This window comes from Monomorium pharaonis, chromosome 2 (genome assembly GCF_013373865.1).
Source record: "Monomorium pharaonis isolate MP-MQ-018 chromosome 2, ASM1337386v2, whole genome shotgun sequence".
Classification (NCBI taxonomy): domain Eukaryota; kingdom Metazoa; phylum Arthropoda; class Insecta; order Hymenoptera; family Formicidae; genus Monomorium; species Monomorium pharaonis.
The window spans coordinates 17,986,248-18,011,272 of NC_050468.1; the positions used below are offsets into that span (position 1 = coordinate 17,986,248).

General features: G+C 31.8%; 2 protein-coding genes across 6 annotated transcripts in view; one reads left to right on the top strand and one right to left on the bottom strand.

Annotated features, from left to right (window-relative positions):
- Positions 1-25,025, top strand: part of LOC105838214 (glutamate receptor ionotropic, kainate 2) — a 260,580-nt gene that overhangs the window by 75,498 nt on the left and 160,057 nt on the right. The gene's annotated exons all lie outside the window — the stretch shown is intronic.
- On the bottom strand, positions 12,765-19,432 carry LOC118644480. 2 transcript variants are annotated; one of them, XM_036283088.1, is made up of 6 exons: positions 14,727-19,431; positions 14,035-14,204; positions 13,757-13,887; positions 13,429-13,623; positions 13,109-13,260; positions 12,765-13,029 (listed from the first exon to the last, which is right to left on the bottom strand). In XM_036283088.1, the coding sequence occupies exons 2-6, from the start codon at positions 14,105-14,107 to the stop codon at positions 12,846-12,848; spliced, it is 735 nt and encodes a 244-aa protein (XP_036138981.1). In that variant the 5' UTR covers positions 14,108-14,204; positions 14,727-19,431; the 3' UTR covers positions 12,765-12,845. The 2 variants fall into 2 exon arrangements, with proteins under 2 accessions (XP_036138981.1, XP_036138980.1); XM_036283087.1 differs by having other exon boundaries at positions 14,035-19,432.

Consider the following 25,025-nt stretch of genomic DNA (forward strand, 5'->3'; position numbering starts at 1 on the left):
AGATACACCGCCACGCGTTCTAATTCGGTTTTAGTGTCGCGATTATGTCTTCTCGATCGATTACGGGGCATTGGAAGCACACGAAACATTATTGAAGACAATCACGGTATCGCTGTTAAATGACGCATCACTCAACATCAGATCAGATTTAGTGACCTCAATCTGTGCTGTTTACGATAATTGCACGTTGTTTGATTGTGTATCATCAATCAGACCAAACGATGCAATTTAAAATTAATGCAAGCGTGATCCAAATTGCACTTGTAGTCGAAATGTATATTTATTGAATTGATATATCACTATATTCTTTTGTTTAATAAGTTTACTAAATAAATATCGTAAAGTTAATATTAAAAGTGAATACTGTGAAGAAATGTATTTAAATCTGTCAGTCCAGAAAGAAAACATTAGTCACATTTTATCCATTTTTTTCAATATTAATTTATTAAGATTTATTTATTATTATAATATTAAAAGTTTAATACTTTTTCCTCCCCCCTTTTTGCATTCATATTTCTAACGTCTATTTTAGACTTTAGACTAGAAGCCTGGAACAAGTGCCATATTTGAACTGAAAATGCCTATTTATTTCAAATTCAAGCAAAAAAGTGATTTTCGATAAAAAGTGTGATTTGTGCACCTTTTTCTGCATTAACCGATTTATTTACATTTTACTATGTTCAAAGTTTTTTTAAATTACTTTTTAACATCTCTTTCAAAAGACTTGATTATTAGTTGTTAAATCATTATATGAATTAATAGGTTAAAACAAACGAGTATTTCGTCAATTATTTCTTATACTTCGTTCTTTAATTAACAAACTTATTGGTAATACGAATTGATTGCCCGCGCAAATGGTAATTTAGCCCTGATAGGAACCGTTTAACTTTTAATTGGAATTCGAAGTGGTGCGAGCAATCCGTATTCGTGATTACCAACGCGAATATCTATTTCCGGTATGAGCGCTAGATGTATCGAATTGTCGAATTAACTTTCGCGCAGGTTCATCAGCTAACGCCGGACTGAGCCACGAATCAAGCAACTACAAATCGCTGAAATAGAAGCACCGGGTGCATCGTTCGCACGGTAATCGACGCTGAGTTAACTATAATTATGTCCAACTGAACCAGTAATTAATTCTAAAGTGAGAGACGATTAATCATCGCCGCCATGCCGTGTGGTGTAATATTTTACTCAATCTTCCGACAAATATTTCTTCTATCTCACAGAGCCGGAAAATCTAGGTAACCAGTTGTGATTATGTTTATTTTTTGCGATTCTCTCATAAGACCTGCCGCTTTTAATCACGCGTATATACTTTGACGAGAGTTATTCCTTTGATGAAAAATTCTTTACTTACAAGTTAAACGATATTGAAATATTTTTCAAACGGGGAGATGCAGATACCTATAATACGTTATGCGAAGAAAGACCAATTACGAATTCATAAGATTATTACAATACTTTTGTATAATTTTTTCATATAGTTGAATGTATATCCATCAGCGTAACGTTGTATCTTAAAAATAGCATTAAAAGATTTGCTCTTCTGTATACAATTCCATCTAATTACCATTATTATTTTAGAAATAATCAAGCAGATTATATTTTGTTTCAAAGCTGTTTGTACGACGAAACAAAATTTAAGAAATGTATGCATATATTATATTCTTCGGATTCAAATACGAAGATATAATTTTGATCTCATTGCAGTAATTCGATAATAAGAGAAATTTTTAACAGTTTTTTATTTTAATTTTTCTCCTCTCTCCCGTCCAATTGTAAACAGATAAAACAATGAGATTTCTACATGATGAGATTTATTCATCGTATAGGGAGCACGTGATATCTCGATTGTTTAAGCAGACTCTGGAGTGACGTTCGAGTATGGCCCGGCGCCAACAAAGCCACACCCGAAAGCCCGGCAGCGCGTCGTGAATCGTTCTGAACATATATATCTAAATCGCAGGTAAACGATATACGGGCAATAATTTGCAGTGCGTTGTGTGAATAGGCAAAAACGAGCAAAATTCCATTATACAAAAATACCAAAGGCTATATTTGACTAAAAGGCGAATGCAGACACAGATTTTACGCTTTTCTACAGCCAGCGACATGTTTTGATTTAGTTTCGGTTGAACATTTAAAATGGTTTAAAAAAAAAACGTCATTTCGAAAATGTTAAACCCTGCAGGCATCGAGTAGTGTCGATGTATGAAAACAATTAAATTCCCAAATAATTTTTCTAGCAGAATCTAATAATAGATGACCAAAAGATTTACGTTATCTGAATCTTTTGTCGAAAAAATTGTTGCCGTGCTATTTAAAAAAAAAACGCTTTGACATTTTCGACGTCATACTTTAGTATAATTTACTTAACAGGACAAGCGTATTTGCACCAATTTCATATGGTGAGCTATTTTTACTTTTGTAATTTTACTTTTCTAATCTTTCTCTCTCGGCTTTACTTTCCTATTAGGTCCCGAGATTGGTTCCACTCTGAATGAGAGTTATCCCGACAGTTCCCGCAATAATTGCTACTACATTCAATAAAATGGACTACGTTTATGCTCTTAAAGTTCCATTTGGCTCGCGAAACTCTTTTCGTGTGACGCTGGGAGCCTCTTTTTACGTAACGTAATTCTTTTCCGTGGGACATTGCCATTCGAGACATCTTGGAAGAGACGGAAAAAAAAAACCAAGACGAGAGAAAACCATGACGCGCGGACGAGAAAAAGCCGAAAGGTAAAGAATAGCCTCGTATTCGTGCGGTTCTGGCGAGATAGAGTCAACCGTAATTTGAGCCCATTCTTCGACCTTCCGGAATTCGTCGTCCGTGAGACTCCACCACCACCGATGCTTAATTTTCCCCGGGTCTTCTTATCTACAAGCATCCACTATGAAAATTGTTACTTGTCCGTCCCGAGTTTTCCGAGAGCCGTAACTTTGTTCGAATCTACATTTATGCGCACATTCGCTCTTCACATACATCTCCCCGGTGCTGTAATGGTAGCGTTACAAACTATCGAGCGATTAGTCTAGTCATTAAATAATCTGTGCCCGTTAAATGCTACGACGCTTTCGGTAGCACAGGTAAAGCCGGGTACAAGCCAACCAAATGGGTGTGTGAACAAACATGGATGAGTGCGTACTTCAAATTCAAAGAGTTTTAATCCTTTCGAAATGGGTCGCGCGGTTCGTTATTTCGTTATTTTCACAGCCAAAGAGAAAAAAAGGACTCGATAATATTAATGGCCCGGAATGGAATGCCGGAAGAACGTTTATACGACCGGCGGCAGACAATGCCGGGCAATAAACTTGGTCTGGCCCACCGTGGGTTTAGGTAAAATTGCGCTCGATAAAAAGATGTCTGTCAGTGATTTGTCGCCGTACGCCGAACGACATCGAACAACTTCGAGGGATTTATAAGACGATAAACGGTTTGTTGCGTAAACCGCGGCGCCGCGCGAGATCGAAGGATCGCCAGGATAATACGTCGCGACATCGATTTAAGCCTGAACCGTGTGCGATTTATCGAATTCGTTCAATGAGTGGAAGAATCGAAGATCGAAACTTTCACAACGCACGGTCGACTATTTCCCCTCGCTTATCGAGCGATGGACGGCGACGATTGAATTGTTAGAGAAGTTAGGGGAATTCTGTTGATATCTCTCTCTGCAAGAGAGAAAGAGAGAGAGGGGATGTCTATATAGGTAGGACACTCAATATTTAATTTGCGACTGATATATTTTATGTAACAGAGATTCGTAGAAATAATGCGTATATTTGCATACTCAATTAATATGTTTTATCTGGTTAAACAAAAAATTTTCAATCAATCAAGATCTCTTCACAAATATAATCCGGAAAAAAAACGCATTATAATAAACGTAAAACAGTCATACATATTTTCTTATTTACTTTCAAAAAATGTATCCCATGAACATATTTAAAAATGTCATATTTCTTATTAAAATTATTTGTTTATTTAAGCGTATCTTGATATTGTTAAATAAAATATTGCTGAGTGGTATGGAAATTATTATCATAGTTTCTCTAAGAACGAAATTTCAAATTGTTCTTAATTTTGTAAACACTGTACTGAGCAAAAATAAACGATTAAAAAATTAATTTTTACTAAATATCATATAAAGAACGCGAGTCAATAAAATTAAAGAAGTTGTGTCAGTCTGTATGACCTTTTACTCCAGGAAATTCATTAAAAGTTTAATTCCGTCGTTGTGAATATCTCCATAAAGCCTTTGTTATAGCGAAAAGTAAATCTATTCTAGTCCCCTGGCTGTTGTTCGATAAACTTTTAATTAGCTATCTACATTTCTCTATCTATCTCTGCGTAAAACCTTGTTACGTCTTTCGCGTGATAGACATAACGAACTAAATCGAAAGCTCCAAAAGATAATTGGTTAAAACATTCCATACGTGCATAGCACCAATTACTAATTGTCGGCATTTGATGTGCGCTTTGGTTTCATAGATATCCGTTTTTTTTTTGCTCTGGTCTATTTTATTTAAAAATAGCTTGAAATGTGCGCGTATATGAATAATGTAATATCTGCCGATATTTCGATAAACGAATTAATATGCGATATTCGTTTCGCTGCCGAGAGACTGTCATTTCACATTGGTATTGAAACACGGTCATGTAGTATGCGCAAAATTTTCGAGTAATACACGGGCATACAAAATGGAGAATAATTTTGTGTTTATGATGCGTGCAAAATATGCAGGATAAAAGTAACGAACGTGAAACGTTTTTTGATAGTTTTATAAATGTACGTGTAAATTAAAGTGAGGTGTATATTTGTGCGCACATGCGTCTCTCGTAATAAATGCTTGATATTAACCGTTAAAAAAATCCAACAAATTATAATTAATACTGATCTTTCTGACCTAATTCTTTTTATAACATTCAACATTTATGTCAATGACTTAACAAATTAAAAAGCACAATTGCAATAATAATCGGAATCGTGATTAAAAATTTCGAATAAAATTTAAAGTGAGATGAATTTCGAGCAACGAAACTGCGATACGGAAGGTCCGTGCTGTTTATCATCAATTAATCGCTGACACGGAAATCTAATGCACATTGTATTTGACACGCGACTTGCTTTATTTCGAGGCCGAAATGAACGGAATTCGTTCAAATATCCATTGTTGAGTCTGACTTTATCGGCTCGTACACAGCCAGACAGGCGCTCACAATAATCCTAGATTTACAGGAAGTGAGAGAAACGAGTACAAAACAAGAGAAATTCCTGTAATCTACTGACGTACTTGCTTCAAATGATTTTAGCGACAAATAGAAAACGAATACCAAAAAATAACCGAATAATTTAGAAAGACAAATTTTTATTCTAATATGTTTCTTTCTTTCTTTTTAAAACGATAAAACGAATGTAAATATCTTTTCATTTTTTTAACAACCCAATAATTTATTTCTAGCTATTTACGGATAACTTTTATCGCCTTCTCTTGGACGCTATTACAGCAAAATTCAACTCATAATTCAATATCGTTAATATTTTCCAGCCGATGAGTTTCTTAATCGGTTTCGCGTTCGCACGCGAAAGGAACACATGATTTGTCGTTGCAGACCAGTAATTAGCGCCAGTTCCAATAATTCACGGCTGAATGAATTTATCGATAAATTGTTGAGATTCTTTTGTAACACTTGTAATGTTTAAAATGAATTTTACTCGTGTATTTTTTTTTTTGTTTTTGTTTTTAAATGATTGATTCGCAACGTATACATGTTGTATATGAAAACGAACACGCATTAACTTAACACGCAATCCTTCATAAATATGTAAACACGGTTGGTTTGGCGTAATAAAATGTAAATCCTAAGTGAAATATTCACGAGTGCTTATTCAACATTATGATAATCGCAAAACTCGCATTTACTTCTAAAAAGCGGAATTCCTTTCGTTCCCTCTTCAACCCCGTGCTCGATGTCCCAATCGTGTCATTTCTTAGAATGTTTTCTTCTCAAACATATATGTCAGGTCGCATACATTCTTGCCGTTTACTTTTATTTATATTCCGCCCGACGGTGGCTTCTTATGCAGAGTGTACACTCGTCCGGTACTTGCCCGATTTGTCGCGGCTTCGATTTCTCACATGCCACTTGTTTCTATGTTGGTAACGGTTACGCAGCCGCCAAGTCTCTTGAGAACGATCTCGCGGATATGGACGACAGTTTGGTGGCGCTTTTTCTACACGGGCCGTTGTCTGTCGATCTCGTCGTTTATCTGACATGACAGTTTCGTCGCGGGAATGTCAAGCGAGTTAACTAAAAAAAAAAGAGAGAAAGAAAAAACGTAACAGTACACTGTTTTCCATCATACGAGAACAACGGCTATTGACACGAGCTGCAATTAATCATTTATTAATAAATTAATAATTTGATATAAGTGATTTCCGTAGTGTTACACAGGCTTGGGTAAGTTAATATTTTTGTAAATTGAATTTAAATTAAGGGCTTATAAAATTAATTTAATTAACGTTACATGATTAAAGAACTAATTTATATGTTAACATTAAATTAATTTAAATTAACAATTAATTTTAAAAAGTATTTATACTAAATTAAAAAGTTATAATTTTTAAAAATAGTTTAAAATTGTTTAATAATTACAAAAAATGGTATGACCCAGACAACACAATGTCCAAAATCGGGACATAAGACACGTTTTATCACAATAAAAAACGTTTTTTTACATTTAATATGCTAATTTGTTTAATTTACATTTATTTCAGACAATATAATTTTAAATAAAACATTATTTTGTTAATTACAAATAAACCATATTGTTTGGAAAAAAACATTGTTTAATACAATACATTTCAACGAAATAACATTTTCTTTGATTAAATTGCCTATAAGTCACCCCGCGAGATTCTTACTTACGCGAAAATCTTTCGTTAAAAATTCATCGGCAAGATTTGGCAAAGAATATAAAGCGCGGCACAAGCTTCACTAATCATTTACTTCAACGTTTAATTAGAAGCCTTAAATACTCCTAATATTCTTATCTTGAATTCTTAAATACACTCAATTTACTCAGGAGTTAAAAGAAAATTTTTTTTCTATAACAAAAATATAAGTAAAATAATACAATAGTTTTTCTGAAATAATAAAACTGATTTGTTGAAAAAGATTTAATTTAAAAAGATTTATATTAAGATCAAGAAATTATGAAAAATCAAACAATTGTATTTTAAAAAATTCAAACATTGGTTGGGCTAGTCTAATTTATATTTTTTGAATTAAAAAAATATTAAATCTAAAGAAACATTTTTCTTTGTATATTGGACACATTAAATATTGTTAAATTTCTTTCTTGTATATTAGAATAGACAAAATATGTTGCGGTCATGAGTCTACAAAGGTAGTAAAGTCGAAATAAATCAGAACGAGACCGCATAAAGGACTGTATTGTACGTGCTGCACGCCTAGATAACATAAATAAATGTAAACAGATATAAGAAATATCGGAAGATATAGGTGTGAGTTGGCTGTGCAGCGATATCGACGGAAAAATTGCAGAGTCCAGTGAATCCCAAGTAATAATCGTTCGCATCTATCATGTCCGATTTGCAACGTTCGATTTATTCAGATTTATATTCACGACGACCCTAGACGCATTTCTCACGGATTTTCTCCGGTTCTCCGTGTGTGAAAATATTCTCCGCCAGTTACTTCACCGCCGCCGTCGCCGCCGCAGATTTTATTTATTGATTTTGTTCGATTGCGCACGCGATTTCGCATCGTGACAAGCGTAATTTCCGGTCGAAAACTCGTACGGCGCACCGGTTGGTTAAATTTCGGGCGAGAAATCGCGGTAATGTATTATTGAATAATAACGTCCATAATTAATACTTCAGTTCCTCCGCGTCGACAATAGTTCGCGCGCGTTGCTCTGATTTCATTAAACGTTGTGTAATTTATGCAACCAGTTCCATCGTGCGAGCTGAAGCAAATGAAATTCATTGTTACGCAATGAAACGAGTTTTTTCGATAAAACGGTCACATTTTATAAATTAAGTAAAAGTACTGCGATAAAAAACCTCTTTGATTCGTCGAACATACTTTTACAGTAAAAACTTTATATAAAAGGGAACGTTAATGAAAATGAATAATTAACATGAAATAATGTAACAAGAATTTTGTGTGATCTCCAACAAAGTGACAATTATAATAAATATTTGAGTCATGTTATCTAATATTACTATTCGAAATCGTAATAACACTAAAATAAAGTGTGAAACGTGTAATATTCTTCTTTGGGCAAAAACGTGAATTGTATTAAAAAAAGTACAGTTTTTATGAAAATTACATATCTATTCATCCATCTAATAAACAAAGTGTTAGATCAAATATAGCAATAAAATATAGCGTATTGCAAAAATGATTGTCGAATATTTAAATTGACATTTGAAAAATGAGTACCGAAGAATATGAAGAAATATCGAAATCCGATATATTCGAACATATTTCGAAAATAACCAAATATCAAGGAAAGCTTAGATCATTATAATTTCATCAATATAATGATAGTTAATGGTTAGCCAAGTCAATGATTAATATGTGTAAATGATTAATAATATTGATAAAATATATTTAATATATTTTAATGTATTAATAAGTTATATGTTATTAGTTTTTATTTGTAAATATTACTTATAAATGTTAACAATTATTATTGAATGTTTATTAGGTATATAAGCTTTCAGGATTACTAATTATGTAGAATGATTAAAATCTACCTAAAAACATTGATTTAGGATAAATATAGCACAGTATCGAAAACACGAAAATGCCACACTAAATAATCGAAGAACAAATATTGGATCCCTCATTTTGCTGTCAATTATTATTAGCCCTCAGTTTCTCGACCCCTCTCTGCTGTGGGATTATTTACCACTCCGAAAACTACCATCGCGCTCCATTGCGCTCTCGCAAGTGCAAGCGATTGTACTACATACGTCGGTCGGTATTTGTTTTATACGTTTCCGACGCGCAAATACATAATGGCATTTCCAAAAGGATTGTTTGCCCGACCAGGTGACAACGTATAGCCAATGGCGGATTTTAACGTTGCATGGCCGCTTTGTGCGGTTTGTCATTATAATTTATCCCGGTAACAAAGAACTCGCTCATTTGCTAAACATTTTAGGATGACGCATCCGTTTGCCGTAACGCCAGTGATTATTCCAAAAACGCATACTATTAAAGCCTATTTTGAAAGAGCTGCCGTATTCCATTCAACTACAATGCAGAATGTTTTAGTTATTTATCGAATCGCAGCTTTATTTTTCTGTTGTTAAATGCACTCGTATCAAATGGTGATTTTGTAAACTTGATACGCAAAGCAATATACCATGTATATTTCCTATTTTTGTGCTATCATGTTTTTACAGTTCTTTATACCCTTAGGTATCATATTGGTACAAATTTAGTATTTCATTTTTGCATTACTTTACCTGTATTCATCTATCATTGCACAAGAGGACATATTAATAAATTTCAATTATATTTTATATAATTAATATGTAAAATATTATAGTATTTTTTTATAACAGTCTCAATCGAAATCAAGAGCAGATTTCGATGATAAAGAGTAGAAATAGAAAATACTTTTTACTTTGGGCCACTAAGAAACATAGTTTTTATTGATTGCACATGGGATAACGTTTATTTTTATTTTTAATATAACTAATTAATTTTAGTATATTTAAAATAGACCTGTACGTCATTTAAATTCGAATAATTGAATTAGTTATGAGGTATAGACGGAATGGTTTTTACAGTATTTTGGATTACTCTGCATACAGAGTACTCTAGTGTACTCTGCAATTGGTTTGTCCTATTTCAATATATATGCAACTGCGTCTCGAAAAATTGTAACATTAACGGCCAAGAATATTATTGATACATAGAAAAGACAACGTGAATCAAATAAATATGTTATTAACATTATTCAAATAACTTATTTACAATAAATCAAATAAGTAAATATTATTTGTTTAATATTATACAGGGTGTCCCAAAACATACTGGTCGTAAAAAGGTGGAAGAGATCGAGATGAACATAAAAGTCCAATATTGTCTTGGGTTAGTCCACTAATAATCGAGATATTAACGTATAGAATCGACAAATAATTTAATTAATTTTTAATTGTGAACAGTAAATTAATGAAAGCTTATCATACATTCACTATAGATTTTTTCTTCCGTGTTATGGCTCGAGCGGATCGAGCTCTTCTCTCGGCGCGCTCTCATTCGCATAATTTGAAAAATTAATACCTCGATTATTGGTGGACCTAATCCAAGACCTAACCCAAGACAATATTGGACTTTTATGTCATCTCGATCCCTTTTACCTTTTTACGAGCGTTGACCAGTATGTTTTGGGCCACCCAGTATATTATTGGTTTACGTATATTATTTTACTAGTTTAAGTAAATAAATGTCACTTAATTACAAATTGTAAAAGGCAATTTAGAGTCAACGCTGTTACATATTATTGCGCAAATTATTTATTTTATAAATAAGATAAGAAATTATAACAAGATGTTTTGGCTTATAATTTCGCCTTTTATGAGTAATTAAGCAATAGATTTTCTACAGAGCTTTGAAACATTACTTGTCATATTTTCAATAAATATATTAGGCTTGGTTGCAACATTATTTTAACCTTAAGTCAGATTTAAATATGTGTCTATTTTTATTTATTTAGAAAGATGCGTATGCTTGAGTTTTGCTTAAAACCAAAGCAATATTGGTGCGATTGAATCTTACTATTTTAAGTAAATATTTGTTTACAATAAATATATTATAGGTTTAATATAAAATAAAAGTTTAATGAAAGTTATTTAAATTATTAATTAAATTTAAAGTATTAATAATATTTTCAACATATTTGAATCAAACAATAGTTTCTCTCAATATAAAGGAAAAGAAAGAAAATTATAATATTGATTAAAATAGGAAAACAATTAGCTTTTTTGTTGAGATTGCTGGTTATTTTAAACTAGTTTTTACTATTTATCTAATTCCATTAAGTAATTAGTTCTTATATTTAACGGAATATTTTGTTTTATAATTCTTTTGATTTAACATTTCCTGACAAATATATAATTATGTTTATGTGCGTGCGCGAGCGTAACGTTGTAAATGTAACTTTTCCAATCAATACGTTCTTTCGTAATTCTCATTTAATAAAATTATTCTTTTCGATCAATTTTCAATGCTTATTAAATTTGCCATGACCGTTTTAATTAGATAATTGAATTCATTAACAAAGTATATTTTATAATGCATAATAAAAATATTCTGATACATTAAAGCGATTTTTCAAACGTCGAAATTATTCGCATGACTTATGAGTTTTATTTTATTTTATTACGTTCAGATTTTCCAATAAAAAAAGAAAAGAGAGAAACACGTACAGACAATTGCGGAAAATTGTAAAATTGCACGCGTAAAATACGCGCAATATTAATATACCGATAATTTCATTTCGTGCGAATACAATTCGAAATAGGATTAATATTTCCAGTATTAATCAGAATAGAAAAAATTGAAAGCTGACGCAGTAGTAGCAATCTGTGAATCGCGTTCTCTCGAAGTTAATATTTAAAAAAGATAAAGAGATAATAAAGAAAAAGCAGTCCACTTGTTTGTGCATATGCGCGTTTCATCCGGCTATACACAATCCATCCCTGAGGACGTCAGTCCGCTTTCGCATAATAAAGTGCATTATAAAACTGGATTATTCTGACAAGGCTTTCGCGCCGTATTTACATTGTTCCTGCTTCGCATACGTTTGCGTAAGGCTCTACGATGATTCTTTCCGTCGAGATATTCCAAGAGATCGTCCCGAAGAAGACTTTACGTTCAACGTAATCTCTATCTCTTCGTGAAATATCACACGTGCTTCACTTACAAAATATAAAACGTTTTATTTGCATAAATAAGCAGTTTACAATGTGCAGGATAATTAATAGCCTACACTAGGAAAAATGTTTTGTTGTATAAACCAAAATTTTGCTATAACGACAAAATAATTTGGTTAAAATATGCCCAACAAAACTATTTAGTTGCTGTAAACAAATATCTTTGTTGACTACATTTGGTTCTTATAACGTAATACTTTTGTTGTAACAACCAAAAAGTCATAACTATATGACTTTTGTTATGTAAACAAAAGTGTTTGGCAACGTAAATTCTGTTATTAAAACTAAACTTTTTAATTACTTTAACCAAATATTTTGTTTAAAGGTATTAATTTTGTACAATTTATTATGTTATAGCAACTAAATTTTTTAATTACTTTAACCAAACATTTTGTTTAAAGGTATTGATTTTCTATGATTTATTGTGTTATTACAACTAAATTTTTTAATCACTTTAACCAAACATTTTGTTTAAGGGTATTAATTTTCTTACAATTTACATATACAACATATGCAATATACAGAAAGATGTTTCAGAAATAGGTGACCAAACTTTAGGAGCATATTCTACTTACTGTAAGGATTAAAAAAATGGGTATATATAAACATGGATCCAGAAACGTTTTTTATATGACTTTTTTTCATCCTTAGAGTAAATAGAATATACTCCTAAAGTTTGGCCTCCTGTTTCTGAAACACCCTCCTGTATATTAAAATACGTGTTATAATTTTTAACAGCTGAAATTTGTAGGTAAAAAAAAGTATACAAATACAGCATATTAAATGAATTTATTACACATTTGCGTGTGTACACATATATACATGTGTGTCTTTTACATATACATTAACGCATATTATAATTAGTAGATAGAATTAAAACAGTTTATTGATGTACTTTTATAATTGAATAATTTTCCTTTAGAAATTTTTTGTTGAGGCCCTTCAGTTTTAGGTGGAACGTAATAGACACTGATATTTTCAGTAGGAAATATTTTTACAATTTGAGTTGCAATAAACTCAAAATGTTCGTTTTTTAGAGATATCCTAGTTTATTTATAAATGTATAAATTATTTTTCTTTATCAAATTAACTAAATTACAATATTTCTAAAATATTATCTTACCCTTGTTCGTTACTATAGAACAACGACATTAATTTTGTTATAATTACGTCAACAAGTTTAGAACGTAATTGTTTATTAAGTTTTACTTCTTTTTTGTAATTAGCAATAATAATTCTTCCATCTATAGATTGTTCCAAAATTTTTTTATAATCCTAAAAAGATGTATAAATGATGTATTGATTTATAAGAATAAGAAAAACTATAACAATGTTTTTTTATATAATACAAAATTAAATAAGTATTGATGAAAAATTTTACATTTTCAAATTATGCTACGCTTTACTAAAGTTTAAAAAAGTCAAAATTTAAAAAAATCTTACTAAGGAATACACATTTTTAATATCGAGATCCTTTGATTCATGAGCTACGGTATCTTCTATTTCTATTAGTATTGCATTTTCACTTTGTTCCAATATTTCAGGTAATTCGACTTCTTTTTCTTGTTCTATTATTTCTTTGGATATGTCTGCAGATATACCTTGTGTATTCGGAACATTTTCATATCTAGAAATATTCTATATAATATTTTAAATTTAATATACTTTAATTTAAATAAATAAAGAGGTATATGTTATGCAATCACACACGCAATAAAGAAAATAAATAGTGAAATTTATTATCTTTATTATTAATTTTATTTTTTCTAACCTTTGCTGACTGTTCTTTTAAAAACTGTTTCCTTTTTTCTATAAAAATACATCTTGCACCAATGGTTGGTATTAATTCAATTAATGTTTGTTCCGAAACACTCAACAATAATGAAGGGCTTATTTCTTGGTCTATAAGATTAAAATCAATTTTTATACACTACTATACTCTTACAACATTGATGACACGTAATATTTACCAATTTTAACAAGTACATTGAATATGCAAAATATCTTATTGTTGGAATATTCCGGAAAAGAATTTTGAAGTTAACATACCTAAAAATTTTGATGTCCACTTTTCAAGACCCCATTCTTTTAATGTTTGAATAATGAAGTCGTCGTCGCTCATTTTATACTACGTTGCTATACTTGAGAAAATCAGAATAATACAGAGAAAGACACACAAGTTCAGTTTACCTTCAAGGTTTGTTTCGCAGAAGAACAGCCTGAAATAGTTTCACAATAAAATAAATTAAAATGCAATCAGAAAAAATTTCACGAAGGACACGGTATAAACTCTTTTGGATATACATAGAAAAAAAAAGTAATACAGCCAATAACATATGTAATTGCGGGCTGCCAACTACATAAAATACGATACAATAATATTTACTGTTAATGCAAGTACACTGTTGATATTGCAATAGCATATATTACTCTATTGAGTATATCTGTATTTGGCAGCCCGCAACAACATATCTTATTGGATATATTGCATTTTTTTCAGTGTACCGATAAGTTTCGACAATTTCCTGGGGCCCGGTATTCCGTAACCACTGTCAACTATCAGTAAACGTCGTTGCATAGGTTTTTTTATTGTATAAAAACTACACATTAACAACACTGGCAGTTAATTGTCGGTAGGTAATTACGAAATATAGAGGAGGAAAAGCTGAAATATTTCTTCATACAGTGATAGCCTCAAATATCACATGCATCCAGAAATTATCTATGAAATTCATACTTACGAAGATGTTTTCACTAAACACGAAACGATCTCACTGCACGTAATTGTATTACATGAGTTATAAATATAACGTCTCACAACAGTAGACACGTAGAGCCAGAAAAAAAAATAAAATGGCATGCAGAAACGCGGGCTAACCACGCTATTATCTGATACCATTTGTTTCCAACAGCACGTACCTGCGCCATCTATTCGTGAATAACGGCGCTCTTGTGTATAAAATATACCAAATCGTTTGGTTAGAAGAACAAGGCAGTTTTGTTAAAGCTACTATAATATTTTGTTAATATATAAAATAGTGTATAAAATCTAAATTTTAATGCATAGAAAGACGATATTGTACTCATTGAGCATTATTTTAGCTTATGTAACAGAAGATTTAATTATTATGTAGTTTCTGTGGGTAAAATAACTAAAATGCTTAATTGTTGTATGCGAGGTCTAAGAACAAAATCATTTGGTCCACAGAACAAATCAGAAAAGTATATTTAGCAGAAGTAAATAAATATTTTGTTATAGAAAACAAGATATTTGGTTGCTGTTAAAAAATGTCTTAACTAAATGGTTTGGTTGAAGACACTAATTTATTTTTCCTAGTGTACTGTCGTTTAAATGCAATAATTGTTGCTTTTGAAAAATTTTTGTTAAAAATTAAGAATTAAATGAATTGATTGCCTTTTGTGATATTGTATTCCTTACATCTTGGTTTTACTAAGCTAATTCTTTTTTTCCTTGCAAATTCAGAAATTACAAGTATAATAATATTAAGATGCAAATAGCCGATCGATCTTCATTTGCATCTTTCTTACGAACGAAGACGTCGTTTAGAAATGAGTAATGCTCGTGATTAACTAGGATTAAGAAAGCAAGTAAGCGAGTCAAAAGCGATAGAAGAAGTTATATTCTGAACGCGTCAAGAAGTTTTTTTTTTTTAAATAAAGATAACCCGAAGTGTCATCAATTAAAGTCCTCGTTCATATCTGTCAATAAAAGTGACAGTAAATTTTCTTTTATCGAAGCACAGTGTGTTCCGGCGCATAATTTATTTGCTATATTAACACGTGTTACCGTACAACAAGGCATTCAATATGCACATAATATTTTCGCTTTAGCACCGATAATGTAAAACGATTAGTGACCGTGTATAATAACGGTAAATGACATAAGCGCTAAAAGCGTGTATATCAACGGTTAGCGTATACTCGTTAGTTTATACGATATGTAAATACGATTGATAACTTCGCAATCTCCAATTTGTGCCGTTCGATTGAAATAACAGTGCAGCTCCGTCATTTATTATTTATCGTTTTACCTACAAATGACGATGAAAAAGTCGGTCAAAACACGTATGTCATTAACGAAGCACTCAGGACTGCATTCCCAATACATTGCATACATGCAGCGCGCAAAGCCTGCAATTAGTGCGCCGCGATACCGCATCCTGTATCATTCTGCTGCAAGCCGGGCGGTCGACGCGAGACATTTGTAATGCGGCCGTATATCATTCTCTTATTGCACGCTACTTATTAGACGCGTCGCGGCCGAATTTTGCAGCGTCTTGCAGCATTACCATGCCGACAAAAACGCACGTCGTGCGCGCGTTGCATGTAGGGCAAATAGCAGGTGCAATTTCCAGTTAAGGGCGTCGTTCGGTTCACGGTCTTGGGATTGCGATGTCCATTGTACAAACATAGGGGGATGCTGGACCGGCAACGAGATCGTAAAATGTGCAACTATCTCACGTAAAAGCATGTGACCGTGCAATTTCGTGCATTTTATTAACGCATGATAAAGTCTAAAAGAATTTTGCGCGCCTGCTTTTCGCGCCACTCCCAATCCTTTTCGTGCACACAGAGAAAGGGTTAGCCAACGAAGCTGAAGTATAGTTAAAATGTGACAGCTAAGCTGTGTCCTTAAAAAAAAAAAGGATAGCTGATATCGTTGCTGCCGAAGCTCAATTTCCTAGTTATTAAAATGTAGCATCGAATAACTGCCACTTTTTTTTTGCTATTCGTACTAAAGCACGTTTTTAATTGTAGCTAATAAAGTTGTATCTCGCAGCAATTGTATTTTATTTTTAGTAGCCAACTTTTAACAGAAAAATTTAGACTAGGGACTGACATTAAGTTGCTATTTTACTTCTTTCTATGTGACTTTAAATAGAGATAGATTCGACAGGTTAATGTTTACGATCTCGCACTTGTTTCAAATTAATTGTAATTTCAAAACTCAATGATTTTTCATCAATAGTTATTATTTGTTAGACGCAAGTAAAAAGAAAAATGTGAATTTTCCATCGTTGTCACTACTGTTTGTATTGTTTGTGTACGACGATGCAGCATAAACTGAGAAATGTCTGTTGAAGATTCAGAATTAACAGTCGACAGTTGAGACTTAAAAGTTGATAGCTCGGAATTTACATATGAATACATATGAGTATGTGAAGTCCGAATTTAACAGAGACATATATAAATACACGTGCATGTCTGTAATCCAAACTATCGTATTTAAATAGCTGTACTTTGAAAACTGCATTTCAGAAACGGAAGGAGCAACGTTGAATCACAATAAAGCTTCGCACGTATCACGTATAAAGTTTCAGGACGCGCGCGCGAAGGTTTAGCGCGTATTACGCGACGTCACGTATAGAAGATACTCGCATTCTCGTAAAGTACACTTCGCAAAAATACCGGGATGCATGTGAGGATCGCAGAGACCGAAAGTAAAACGTAGCTATGTACAGTGCAAGAGTCGCTGGGTCTTCCGATTAATGTATGCGATGCATTTTCGCATGTGTTTATGGACCAACTGATAATAATTGTCCCGTTCCATCTTTATGATAGAGACACACTTTGAACAGGTTTTTAGAAAGCTTTGTTCTTTCGTGCATGAAAAATTGTTTCACTGACGTGTCCCGGTTGTAGCGAAGTTACGAGAGCTTTTATCAATAGAATGTTCAATTTTCTGCTACAAAAAATGAGATGGTACCAAAAAATGTTCCGTAAAAATATTACCGAGCTTAATAAAATGAAAAAGCTAACGAGTTTTTAACATTTTATATACTATAGGACGGTCATTTTCAATAGAATATAAAATTTAACGAACTAAATGGGCTTCTCACGAAAAATGCGTAACGTTAAAGTAATAATAAAATGTTTGACAGAAGTAAACAACTTTCACCAGAATTCTGAAACTAAAAAATACATATTGCAAATAATGAATCATTATGGTTAGAAATCTTATTACATGAAATCTTGAATTAAATTAAATTAGTCGAAATTAAGGTTTCCTATTGAAAATTTCTAACATTATTTTTTCGCTACATGGTGTTCCACTAAATTTATCGTCCGCCTATATATGTTACATCGCTATGATGATAGAATTGCCTCCTGTTATTTTCGAGACAAAGCGTAGATATTTTTTCGAGGATTTCGCGTATTATGAATGCGAGTTTTATAATCCTCGATATGCTATTTGTTTTGTCATCGAGATGGCTTTGCAACGTATCTCGAGTCACGATAAACCGAAGGCGCAAGCTGTGTGCCATACGCCTTGATCCTCATGCATATTCAAATCTAGATTGCCGTATACCGTGTGTACACCGTCCATCCCCGAAATTCAACATTTTCCGCCTGCGTCGCTTCATAGCGTTATTTCTACATCCCTCACCTTTATAAGCGCGACTTTTATCGTTAAATGTGAAGTAAAAAAGTCGAACAAGTGGTCGCAAATGTCGATTTACTGCGCGTCATGTACACACAAAGATAAAAAAAGGGATGAGTTTTAAATATTTTGTTCTCTAATAATTTCCAACGATAAACGAAATATACAAATCTTTAATGTGTAATAGCTATGCATGTATCACACGGACTCAATAAAACCGTCAAATAACATTATACATATATTTCTCTTTGTAAAATTAAAAGCGGTAAACTCTTTTATTTGAAGATCAAATCATTATCAAATTTGTAAATAAGACACATCTCTTTTATTTTCTTAAACTCTTTATATATCTTGTCATGAAAAAGAAATTATGATTCAGAAAGGATTTGATAATATGTAGCGGTACGATAAAAATTCGCGGAACTTCGACTTTTCTGTAAAAGTATCTGAAGTACAACTGGAGTTGAAAAGTGGTGCACAAAATGCCGGGATCCCTCCGGATGTAGCTTCAGAAAGCTTCCCTACAAAACTCGGACGGCACCACGTCCGCGCCATTTCGCCATTCTTCGACTAATGCCTAGCTTATAGAGTCTACGTGTTGCAAGAATATATTAAGCCGAGCATAGCATGTTGTACTGTTAGGAAGTTTTCTTGGTTTTTCATTAATAAAGTTACTCTACCAGGAGTTAGAATATATTCGTGGATCCTTGAATATTTAAATTTGTGGCTTTCAGAAAAGTTGAATTTGTAGTTCCTTAGGTGGTAAGAGTGTTAAACTTTAATTGTCTTTAGATTTTTACATTCTGCGATTCTCAAATTTTCGGATATTTAAATTTGTGAAGTCCGTAGATTAAGGTATTTAAAGTTTTAGATGATGTCCAGTTCTTTGAATCCACCTTAGAATTGGAAAAATCTCAAACTTTACTTTGCTCATCTTTAGGTTTAATATTTCTAAGATTTTTCTTAGATTTAATTTCTTTAATACATCAAATTCGAATATTTACGATTAATATTTCGAAAAAGTTAATTTAAGAGAATTTTTTTAATTTTTATAGAATTGAAATTGTGGGAATTTAAAGATACATTTATTAAAGCAATTTAAATTATTATATTACTATTACTATTATTAATTTTTAATACTTATTATGACATAAGATGAATTAAAATATTCAAAATAGCTATTACTAATAAAATCGTCAGTGACTAATTTAATTTGTAATTTGCAATAATTTAGATATATTATTATAATATTCAACATATTATTTATCACAAATTGTCTGAAAACTATACATTTTTAAAAGAAATTACTGTGTAATAGAATAATAAATATGACTTAATGTTAAATAACACAAAAAAAATTTCTTTAACTAACAGCTTTAAACATTGACCGAATCTCAAGCAAATGTGAACGCAAAAGGAGAAATTTTTCGTATAATAATTTTGATTTTCCATTTGCATAAGTCACAATGGCGCCCAATGGTCGAATGTATGAATGCATTTTGTATGCGCGATGACAAAAACGTGCGATCTCGGTAGTCGACAGATAAGAATTACGTGAATACATAGAATCTTGAAAAATCTTATAAATCTCACTATTTGGCTCTGACGTAAACGAAAAATCTTTACATAGCGTATTTGATATATGTAAAGTGTGAATTTGTTAGTCTCTCTGTTTCTCTCTTTCTCCCCCCCGCCAATTGTGATTGTGGGGGGGGATAATTAAATAAAAACTGTAATTTTATACCAAATATTTTAAAATTATTGTACAGTTTATAGATGGATGTTTTATACATATTATAAAAGAATGGATTCTATAAGATATACGTAAAAATTATTATTTTACAAACGAAATATGTATCCAATTTTAAGCAATCAAAATATAATTCAATAATAATAAATAAAATTAGATAAAAATGTGAAACAATAAATATCTGCATCGGTCTGTGAGAAGTTTTGCTGCGCAAAAGAATTCTGTAAAAGTCGAAGTGTTATTTTTCCTTGGTTGTTTTTTAGAGAGAACAAAACTTATAACTTGTTAGCTTTAATTGTGCTTCAAGACCACTGAATACGCGCAGTTTACATGAGATGGTGGTTATAAAAATTGTCACAAAAATTATTATTAGGCATCATGAATTGCTGCAGATCGATATAGATATGTTTAAAAGATATATCTATATTGTTTAGATATCTATAAGAGAGGAAAAGGGTATTTAATTGGATAATAGAATAGTCCCTAGACGATCAATATCTAATATTATCAATACGAATAATACGTATAATATTCCTCTAGACAATTCAAAATTCAATATAGCTTCCAAGTGATTAATAATATTATACAATATTCAAATACCGTATAATAATATTGATTGTCTAGAGGCCGCTTAAAATAATTTTTAAATAATTGATCAGATATTCCATTTCTACAGTTATTATTGTTATATTATTAGTAATCGTATATTTATAATTTTACGAACTATGTAAAAAATTGTATTATAAGTCGTATTAATTTAAAAAATCGTTATAATTGCATGAATGCATATTATAATTGTGATGATTGTAATGCAATTAAGAGAAGCAACTATAATTGCCACAATATAATATAAATAGCAAAATAAATATTAAAGATGTTATTTTTAAACATTTTAACATAATTTACAGTACCATTTACTTGCAGAGTAATTGAGTATAACCACAGTGTTGTGTGTTTATACAAGATTAATAAAAATTTCTGAAATTTAATATCTTTCTATATATTGTTTTTGTTTCCGGTCCGTTAGAAAAAAATTCTCACACATAATGTATCGATATATTTCACGTATACAGTATACATGGCCTCTATTGCCTCATTCATCATTTATGCAATATCACGATTGTACCATCGGATCTTGAATCGAAGGATCTCCTCCCTCACAATATAACGCCCAACATTGTCCTTTCCGTCACAAATCCTTAGGACCCTTCAATCCTATCGCTTCTACCTCTCAATTCCCCCTCGGAAAGCATCGTGCATCATTTCGCATTCTTTTCTTTGTCGTCCAAGCGAATCGTACGTAGAAAGGGAATGAGCTTCTTGAGAGAAGAGAGAGAGATGGATAGTGTAATCGCGAGAGACTCGCGAATGGAAGCCGTTACGAATGTTTTCCGATGGCACAGTTGCTACGACCTCGCCATGAATATCTGCTCCGAAAGAAAGTACTTATGCGCGCTTTACTGCACGCGAGACGAGGCGCGTCCCGTTCTTATGCAAAATCCATTTGAGAATAGAAGAGAAGAAAAGACATCGCGCCACGCGCTGCATTGCGCCGTGCCGCTACGAGACGTTAAACAAAAGGGACTCACAAGCGAAACACAAAATAAAATAGGAAATCCTATAGCCGCGATGCGGCAATTTCGGTGTTGTGACGGGGATTTACTCGCGTTATGCGATGCTCTGCAGAAGCAATGCCGACGATGCGAGAAAACCAATAGACGGGAATTACCTGCTCGGATCTGCGCCAATGTCGAGCAAATATATATATATTAATAAGTTAACACAATGACAATCGTAATGAATGAGAAATTTGATTTGAAAACTATGAGAAACAAATTGAATTTTAATTCTTATTGTAATTCACAGACCATGTGTGAGACAAATCGAAAAAAACATTGCATATTGCATTTCTCACAACGCGAGGAAAAAATCTATTAGAAAAAAATAATGAAATTTTCATTATTATTCGCAACATTTATGTTCTTTTGTTTTGTTTAGTGTGTGTGGTGGTTCTATGATAATTTGAATACAAAACATGTAAAATATTTCCGTTTTTTATCTAACAATAGACAATATAAACCTGATTTTAAGGAACTTTTAATATGCAACGAAGGTCGTTTGTATTATAACGTTTATTGAGGTTTCTATTAAACTTTCAAAGTACTTTTACCAAATACTTATTCTAAGTTCCTTGCTCGTAGCAAGTTTCCTACTTTGCCCAATTTTTCATTTAAAATTGGTGCACCGCTTCGGCGTTGCGCCAGATGGACGGATCGGTCAATATCGAGAAACCGAAATGACTCAGTACATACATGTAGAGTCTCGTATTTTAAACGCTTCCCTATTCCATTTAAATTGCGCGTTGCGAATAATTACACGAAAAAAACCAGAACAACCAGAGTTCTCGTTAAATAATCAGAGAAAACGTTATTACAATGAGAATAGGACAAATAGTCGCCCAGAGATGGAAAGACGAGGCGCGAGACGAATGATCTGTGTTTCCATAAAAATTTCATGCCCGCGCGTTCCTACGGGATAGTCCTCGATGAAAGAAGCTTAAAGCACAAAGGCAAAAGATTCATTAAAATTCAGCACACATTTTTGAACGGCACCAATGTCGACTCTTCGAGCGCTTGCTTCTATTCTGCTCACATTCTCGTTTATTGCATCCTTGCATATCGCAACTAAATCATGACTGTACTTTTAATTACACATAATACGCATCTCTTCGATGCGAGGAAACGTTTAACAATATGCTGAAATGGATCTTATTCATAGTCGCGTCTCTGCTAAAATACTTGGTTAAAACTCTTGAGATATGCAACAGTTCAATAGATAAATCTAGAAAATTTATTAATATTCATAATTTTAGTATATGTAATCGCATGATTCAAATGGGGATGTTTGTCCTGAGACACAAGCTTGAATCTTTTATTTGACTAAAAAAATCGAGTTTTAAGAAAATCTTATGTATACGTATTATCTTGAAAGTATTAAAGCATCTTTATCTTTTTGTATTGGACATATCACTTGCAAATTATAAGAAGGCAAATTCTTTCCAAATTTCGGAAATATCACTAGACAGTGATAACAAATTGACTTTGATAAAATTTGAGAACATAAAAGATATATTTTTATTATTCAGACATCATTTGAAACACATGCTAGTGAATAGCATAAAATTTTAAACAAAAAAGAGACTTTAAAAGTTTTGTTATCTATCAATAAGACTATAATTGTTGTATAAACCAGCTTTGTATAAATATGTATATAAAAATACATATAATATCTATATGTAAAGAACGTTTCGGTTAAGATATTAAAAAATTTAGCTAAATACAGATTTAAAAATCTGTCTGTTAAATTGTCTGTATCTGTAGATTCCATTCTAATATGTTTATCTGATACACTCTTAAAATGAAATTTGAGTAATAACCATAAATACAGACTTAAATATTATCTCGAGTATTGCAGCAATTTTTTAAATAATCTAGAGTAGATGTTTTCTTGATGCAAATAACATTTGCATCATGCAAACGTTTTAAATTGAAGAGTTTTCTGTGATAGTTTAATCCATCTCGATAAGAACTTAAAAAATCTTAATTTTAGAGTCAAGATTAAATTAATTTTCTTGATTACTTAAAAAATACGAGTAGATCACATCAAACGCTTTAATTATGTATTTTTTTAAATAAAAATATATGTATTCTTTCTAAATTAATTGCAAACAAAACAATGCAAAAATTAGGAAGTGATTTGTATTAATATTATCTCATATTATACTTATACTGAAAAGCCAGAGCCAATTTCCCTCGTTAAATAATCTAAAAAATTGTTTTCTTTCTTTGAGAAGTGTCAATATTACTTTATGATATCCCCTAAGGTGAATATATTTTCCCTCTTACTATGATCTTTCCCGATAGAGAAGGAAAGAATACGAAATGATATGCGATACGATGGCAAGATATTTTTCAAGATTTCGGAGAAGCGATGAGATTGAAGATAATCGAAGATTCGGGAATAAAGGAATAACGATTCGCGTAGGATTATGGTGAATAAAAATGATACACGTATAAAATATAATAATATAATAATATTGCAGAATTATATATAAGCATAACTATACATTTTAAAAATTTGTTAATTAATTATTCTATTTTAACTAATAATTGTATATGTTGTTATAATGTTGTCAAAATAATATTAAAGAGAATATCTAAATTTAAGAAAAAGCACAACTTCTATTTATTTATATCGCTTGTACAGATGATAGTTTGATTTTTATCTTGATATAATTTGAGATTCTGTGCAATTCTATCTCAAATCAGTTGCAAAAAATTCTTAAGATTTTTTCAATGTAAAGTATTATAACTTTTTGATTACTTAGAAAATTGTTTATGACAAAACATGTAATTAGTATAAGCTTGTTTTGCACTTTGTTTTTGTGTATTATCTTCCACTGTTCTCTCTTTCTCACATTTTACCTGATATTTCATAATAAAATAATAAAATTGAAATTATTGACAACTTTCTTACAAAGAACTCTTATCTGTTTACATCCAACGTACGATATTGAATAATCCATTTAAAAAATATCGGTTTAATATTGAAAATTAAAACACGTGCCAACCGCATTCGCGCTATCCAATATTATTTTATTGTACTGCAACAGGCTACCCAATACAAATTGATGGAGATTGCGTGCGATCGGAAGCGGAGTAGATAGGGTACTAGCTTTGCAACCCATCTGCAAAAGGGCGTTATGTCGCAGGTTCGTCGATATATCGGAAATTCGTGGATGCATACGAGATTGGGGGTCCCGCGCGCGTATCGAACACATTGCTCACGAAGGAAGTCTATGACTGCGAGCCTTATAAATTATGCGGA